A 7874-nucleotide genomic window follows, 5' to 3' on the forward strand; every position below is an offset into this window, starting at 1 on the left:
TATGGGTTTCGTCATAGTTGTTTTGAACGTCAGCCAAAGTCGTTTCCATTAACTCGTCGTTAGCGACGGGACCTAATTCAACTTCCGTCGGAGAGAGGAAACAGCGGGATCACGATAGACCTCTTGGGCCTGAACGTATTGCGGGCGGGCTGACGTTGAGGGAGCTTCGAGATCGAGGCGATCCTCCTCCTCCTCAACAAGGCGAGAGAACGAATCAGAAGGGGCAGCCGCTAGTCCGGCGTGAAACTCGTCGGCGGTAGGGGCAGGGCGAGGTGGGGTTTGGGATGGTGAAGCAGGGACCAAAGAGGCGTCGGTAATATACAACTTCAATTGGGCGATGTTTCGTTAGCCTCGGGGTTCACCAGTGACGGCGTCGACAAGGTCATAGACGAGGGGTGAGAATTTCCGGATGATTCGGAGAGGGCCTTTCCACTTCAGAGTTAGTTTGGCGGCATGATACAGCGCGCCCTGGGAAAGTTCGTGAGTTGCGGCCCACACAAGAGTCCCTACTTCATATTCAATGGCATCACGATGAATATCATAATTTCGGCGCTGATGTTCTTGAGCTTTACACATTAATCGCTTAGCATGTGCGAGATCGTCACGTAGTTGTTGGAAGGAACGGTCGTGGTTGTCTAAAATAGGATTAGGGGAGCCATCGATGGTCCATGGCATTCGAGGTTCTCTACCAGTATTTAAATAAAAACGGGAATGTCCGGTACTGGAATGCGGCGCGGAATTCATAGCGAATTGGAGAAACGGTAGGTGAGCGTCCCATAACCGAAGGTTATTGCCCACGTACATTGAGATCATTTCGCCAACGACACGATTTTGACATTCAGTTAAGTTCGACTGGGGATGCTAAATAGATGTATGTTTGGGGCGAATCTTTAGAAGGTGACAAGCGTCGGCCCTTAATGTGGATATAAATTGACGTCCCTGGTCACTGAAGATTTTTCGCGGCGCACCCCAACGGAGCACGAAGTCACGTAACTGTTTAGAGCAAACTTCGGCCGTAATGCGACGGATAGGCACAAGTTCGACGTACTTTGTCAAATAGTCAACGAATACAAGGAGAAAACGATTTTGTTTTTGACTAAGGAGTAACCCATAATATCTACTACACCTATCATATCAAATGGTTCCATGGATGTGGTAGATTGCATTAATCCGGGCACTCTACTGTTACGGGCTTTATGCTGCTGACAAATCAGGCAATTCTTTACAAAGTTTTGCACATCCGAACGGAGTGTAGGCCAAAAATAGCGATGGCTTAGCTTCAGGATAGTTTTATCACGACCTCTATGGGCTGATGTTGGATGGTCATGTAACAGCCGGAGAGCGTCTTGCCGAGGACATTGGGGAAGATATATTTTCTGAGGTTGATTTCCAAAGGCCTTACGGTAAAGGATTGAATCGATAATTGCGAATATAGAGAGAGCCTTTGGATCCTTTTTATTTAACTGATTTCGAATAGCTACGCACTCAGGGTCTTGTGTTTGAGTACGAGTAACGTCATTGAGTGAGAAAGTATAAAACATAGAATGCGGGGCAGGTGGTAACACCAAACTGTCCTCATCATCTATCTAGGAAGTAGAACGACGCTCCATCGGAGCTAAGTTTAGAGGGGCTCGAGATAACGCATCGGCCACAACATTCTCGACACCTTTATTGTAAACTATTTGGAAATTTAAAGTTTGTAAGAACATAGCCCAACGCGTTGGGGTCCTTCACATCAAAAAGCCACTGTAATGATTTGTGGTCGGTTATAACTGTAAAAGGTTTAGATTCCAAATACGGACGAAACCTTTTGATGGCCCAGTGAATCGCCAAGCATTCCTTCTCGGTTGTAGTATATTTCCGTTCGGCGTCATTTAAAAGACGACTTGCGTACGCTAAGGGAACCTCGACATTATCTTGCATTTGGGATAGCATACACCCTAGCCCAAGATCACTAGAATCCGTTGTAACAATACAAGATTCACTAGGTTCAAATGTAGCCAAGGGACCAGCTTTATACAGTGATTCCTTAAGAAGTTCAAAGGAGTGTTGTTGTTCGTCCTCCCAACGGAATGGAATGTCCTTTCTTTTTAACCTATGCAATGGTTCGGCTAATAAGGAAAATTTCGGTATAAACCTAGAATATTAGTCAGCCTAGGAAATTTTTCTATGGCCTCGAACCGTGATTGATCAACATGATTGCCTGTCTCATTGACAATATGCCCAAGTAGCGTAGCTTCTTTTAAAGCAAACTGACATTTTTCAACTTTATAGCTAGACCGGCGTTTCGAAGTTAACCTAACGCGTATTCTATAGCTTTAACATGATCCTCCCAAGTTTCTGACACTATTAGAATATCATCAAGATAGACACAGAGATCGAATTCCTTACCATCGCGAAATAGTTCATCGACTAATCGTTGGAAGGTACTAGGGGCGTTCATAAGACCAAAGGGTAAAACATTAAATTCGTTTTACCAGAGCTTGTGACGAATGCGGTCTTAGGTATGCTATTAGGGTGCATTTGGATCGGCCAATATCCCGAGCGGAGATCTAAGGCCCTAATGAATCGACCCCTCTTTCATTATGGTTAAAATATCCTCGATATGAGGTAGAGGATAAGGATCTTTTACTGTAATTTTATTTCGACGACGATGATCGACACAAAATCTAACTTTATTTCCTCTATTAGGCTGGTATACTAACACGACTGGGCTAGACCAAGGACTTAGAGACGGTTGGATAATGTTACAACGTAACATTTCCTTAACATGATCTTCGATTAGTTTTTTTTTCTTCGCTTACTCTATAGGGACGGCTTTTTATTGGTAATTTATTTTCCGTTTTAATCTCATGAAAAACGAGGTTAGTCCGTCCCTCTTTTTCACTAAAAACTTCAGGGTAATTGAAAAATAAGGAGCGAAGCTCTTGAGCTCGACGAACGGAGAGATTTGACTTTTGAATAACATGGTCTATTATTTCAACATTTATAGGGATAGGTTTTTTTCTAGAGTTTTCGGTACTAAAAGGAACTCTGACGTTATTTATTAGACAAGTGTTATTTTTAAAATCTAACATAGCTGAGCGTTGAGATAAAAATCATATCCTAAAATGAAATCGCACAATAGTGAGGGCACTATATGAAATTCATGACTAAAATAAACATTACCGATTTTAAAAGGTATAATTTCAGAACCTCGCGTAAACATATATTTCCCATCTCCCAACATAATACACTCGACTTGGTCGCGGTCCTGTTGTAAATTAGACTTTATGCCACTGAGCAAGACTTCTGAAGGAGACGTCCGCTCCAGAGTCAAGCCTAGTCACATATTCCCCGTGACTGTATTGTATTTTAATCCCAACGGGATTTTGACGATGTCTGTTTATTAGACCTAATTGGTATGGGAACTTATTCTGGGTTGCGCCCCCTGATCTGACCGACGCGTTCCCTCTTCGCGGCCCGTCTTGGCGTTTCCCGAATGTGGCGTGGGGCAATCCCTTGAAAAATGGCCAATACCCGTGCAATTAAAACATTTAACCTGGTTTGCATGATAATTTCTGGCTGTATTCTCCAACGGAGAAACAGAAGGAGTGGTTCTCGGCGGGAATTGGGGGTTCGAGACTTGTTAGACCTTGTCGGTTGAAAAGTGCGAGGAGTTCCGAAGGATATTGGAGAAGGTGAAAAACGATTTTGTCCCGAATCAGGACGATAATTATTAAATTTAATGTCATGATGAGAACGTGGTTGGAATTGGCGAGAAGTATTATTCGATCGGAAGGAATTAAAAGTGCTAGAACTATTAGGATTCGAACGAAATGTTTGAGGGTGAGGGGTTGATGGCTTTTTTAGGTCTTTGAGAGTACGTTCGAGAGCTTCGCACCGAGTTCGTAAAGCAGCTAAGTTATTTGAGGTAAACCCTAGAAGATGCGCACGAAGCTCGGGTTTGATATTATTTTTAATAAAGATGGCTAACTCGGCGTCTGTTTCGGGAGTCATTAATCTGTTATTTGATTTAAATACTCGAGTTATAAAATCAGTGACGAGTTCATCATCTTTCTGGCAAACTTGTCGTGACTCGTTTAAAAGATGACGTTCGGTTTCATAAGGTAAATAGTGGGCTCTAATAGCCTGTATAAAATCGAGTAATGTAATTTTATCGACATCAGGATATATTACTTGCCTATAGCATGCTAACGCACCTCCTTTTAGCATTAAGGGCATGTAATTCAAAATGGTAGCGTCAGCTAATTGATAGACTCTACGAAAATCGTCGACCGCAGTTAAAAATTCTCGTAAGTTTTCCCCATTTTTACCGAAAAAGGATAATTCTTTCGGGGGTCGCGATGTATACTAACACGACTGGGCTAGACCAAGGACTTAGAGACGGTTGGATAATGTTACAACGTAACATTTCCTTAACATGATCTTCGATTAGTTTTTTTTTCTTCGCTTACTCTATAGGGACGGCTTTTTATTGGTAATTTATTTTCCGTTTTAATCTCATGAAAAACGAGGTTAGTCCGTCCCTCTTTTTCACTAAAAACTTCAGGGTAATTGAAAAATAAGGAGCGAAGCTCTTGAGCTCGACGAACGGAGAGATTTGACTTTTGAATAACATGGTCTATTATTTCAACATTTATAGGGATAGGTTTTTTTCTAGAGTTTTCGGTACTAAAAGGAACTCTGACGTTATTTATTAGACAAGTGTTATTTTTAAAATCTAACATAGCTGAGCGTTGAGATAAAAATCATATCCTAAAATGAAATCGCACAATAGTGAGGGCACTATATGAAATTCATGACTAAAATAAACATTACCGATTTTAAAAGGTATAATTTCAGAACCTCGCGTAAACATATATTTCCCATCTCCCAACATAATACACTCGACTTGGTCGCGGTCCTGTTGTAAATTAGACTTTATGCCACTGAGCAAGACTTCTGAAGGAGACGTCCGCTCCAGAGTCAAGCCTAGTCACATATTCCCCGTGACTGTATTGTATTTTAATCCCAACGGGATTTTGACGATGTCTGTTTATTAGACCTAATTGGTATGGGAACTTATTCTGGGTTGCGCCCCCTGATCTGACCGACGCGTTCCCTCTTCGCGGCCCGTCTTGGCGTTTCCCGAATGTGGCGTGGGGCAATCCCTTGAAAAATGGCCAATACCCGTGCAATTAAAACATTTAACCTGGTTTGCATGATAATTTCTGGCTGTATTCTCCAACGGAGAAACAGAAGGAGTGGTTCTCGGCGGGAATTGGGGGTTCGAGACTTGTTAGACCTTGTCGGTTGAAAAGTGCGAGGAGTTCCGAAGGATATTGGAGAAGGTGAAAAACGATTTTGTCCCGAATCAGGACGATAATTATTAAATTTAATGTCATGATGAGAACGTGGTTGGAATTGGCGAGAAGTATTATTCGATCGGAAGGAATTAAAAGTGCTAGAACTATTAGGATTCGAACGAAATGTTTGAGGGTGAGGGGTTGATGGCTTTTTTAGGTCTTTGAGAGTACGTTCGAGAGCTTCGCACCGAGTTCGTAAAGCAGCTAAGTTATTTGAGGTAAACCCTAGAAGATGCGCACGAAGCTCGGGTTTGATATTATTTTTAATAAAGATGGCTAACTCGGCGTCTGTTTCGGGAGTCATTAATCTGTTATTTGATTTAAATACTCGAGTTATAAAATCAGTGACGAGTTCATCATCTTTCTGGCAAACTTGTCGTGACTCGTTTAAAAGATGACGTTCGGTTTCATAAGGTAAATAGTGGGCTCTAATAGCCTGTATAAAATCGAGTAGGGTAATTTTATCGACATCAGGATATATTACTTGCCTATAGCATGCTAACGCACCTCCTTTTAGCATTAAGGGCATGTAATTCAAAATGGTAGCGTCAGCTAATTGATAGACTCTACGAAAATCGTCGACCGCAGTTAAAAATTCTCGTAAGTTTTCCCCATTTTTACCGGAAAAGGATAATTCTTTCGGGGGTCGCGATGGGGATGGAGCGGCTGTAAAAGCCTGAGCCATTGCGGCCGCAAAATCGTGCATAATAAATTGTGCCATTCGTCTAGGTCAGGGCGAACAATTAGTTCAGTCTAACTAACAAAAATTACTTAGGTGATTCTTCCACAGACAATAGCAATAAAAGAAAGCAATATATTCTCAGAAAGACAGGGGATTTCGAGCCATAGTTCGGGCTCCAGTATAACGGTTGGGAAGCCCCTTCACTGTGATACCACAACGTAATATACAGAGACAGTGAATCACCAGCTATATTCTAGATTAACCCTCGGTTAATCAACGTGCGTGACCCAACACTAATTTAGGCCTTTGATAGTGTAGGTGGAAGAATCAATTTTACCAATAAATATATTAAACAATTCATTTCTTATTAAATAAATTCTTCAATAACTAAATCAATAAAGTATTATAATAAATTAGTTTCAATTAAGTCCTTTTCTCACCAAATACTCCATGTCCCCGCGCCTCTGATAATTATAGCTTTCGTTTTCAATATCCACGCTTCTCTTCTGCGTTTAAAAACTCAAATGTCCCTTTTATATTAAGGAAAACCAATATAAAAAATATACTAATAAAAAAACTATGTTCTTTGGCGGCGGCGGCGGCGACATCTGTTAGGAGCAGCTTTTATCACTTCGATTGCAACGGATGGCGGGAGTTTTAAGCTCCATCCGTTGTACAATTCAATATCTAAATATGCTTATATTTCTGTAGGATTTAAGTGGCACTTCATCTATTAATGAAGATTTTCTTGAAAACAGAGTCACAACTAACAGACCGAAAGAGCTAATGATAAATAAAGACTTACTAGCCAGTACTTCAATGAATAGTATTCAAAAGATTGTACATCAAGGGAATTAAAAATTTTGCTCTAACGCAAATTTAACATCAAAAACAACACCAAATTTGCACAAAAATTTGAGATCACCGCCAGTTTTGACTACTCGCCATGAAAATTCAAAAGTTTCCTCGAGTGTTTGCTCTAGACCAATGATGGTCACTTTGTCAAAACAGCTAGAGTCAATTGATAATCCTCCTAAAGTAGCGTTACCAATGTCTTCAAATAATTCATCTGAGCCTTTTGATGAACAGGATTTCCATTTTTCCACGGATGACGTAATTCAAATGGATGAAAACCTACTAAGTCCAGTCACGGAAACTGAGAAAGGAAGAAAAACTAGGAAGCGCCTTTTTAACAGTTAGAATTTCACTCCTACCGCCATTTTTTAAATACAATTGGAATTTTTCATTATGTTATTTAAGGTTCCAGTTCCTAATAGTTGTGCATTATAATTAATGTATTTCTGTAATTGTTCTTGGTGACTCTGGGACATTTTATTAATGTAGTTTGGTGTAATGCATATGGAATTATTCATAATAATTTTTATCTCGACTGAGTCGGCTGAAATTGACATTCAAGAATTAATATACTCATACTTCAAACAGCCTAAATATACTTTATTTTAACCCTTCGCATAGCACTATATTAAAGAGTTTTGTTTTGAGTTTCAGTTATAGGTATAAGCATTATTACTTAACTTTTTCCCTGTTACAGTTTTATATTCTAACCTACTTAATTCTTGTTCAGAGTTTTTTTATGTTACAATAAATTTACCAATACAGTTTGAAAGGATATCTTTAATGCTTTATTTGAAAAAACTGCAAGACATGGAATTCAAAAACCAAAAAAAATGTAGTTTAGTTATGGAAAAACTTGAAAAGTTTTTTTACGATATTCCAGATTTATGAAGGAAAAATTGTGGTGGTACTCAAGGTTCTTAATTCGTGCATGCTCTAAGAGGTTGGCAGATGAAGCCGGTTTTCAAAACGAAAATCCGCGGGTTTCG

At 40.1% G+C, this 7874-nt stretch overlaps 1 protein-coding gene across 1 annotated transcript; it reads right to left on the minus strand.

Annotated features, from left to right (window-relative positions):
- Positions 1-345: 345 nt before the first annotated feature.
- LOC149947201 (uncharacterized) lies at positions 346-813 on the minus strand. The gene has a single exon (XM_090170854.1). The coding sequence runs from the start codon at positions 811-813 to the stop codon at positions 346-348; it is 468 nt and encodes a 155-aa protein (XP_090026980.1).
- Positions 814-7874: the final 7061 nt, after the last annotated feature.

The sequence above is a fragment of the Leiobunum rupestre genome, chromosome 4, assembly GCF_980474605.1.
Source record: "Leiobunum rupestre chromosome 4, qqLeiRupe1.1.hap1, whole genome shotgun sequence".
NCBI lineage: Eukaryota > Metazoa > Arthropoda > Arachnida > Opiliones > Sclerosomatidae > Leiobunum > Leiobunum rupestre.

Coding starts and splice junctions, on each gene's coding strand:
- LOC149947201 (XM_090170854.1), bottom strand. CDS start 813: ATGATCTCAATGTACGTGGGCAATAACCTTCGGTTATGGGACGCTCAC.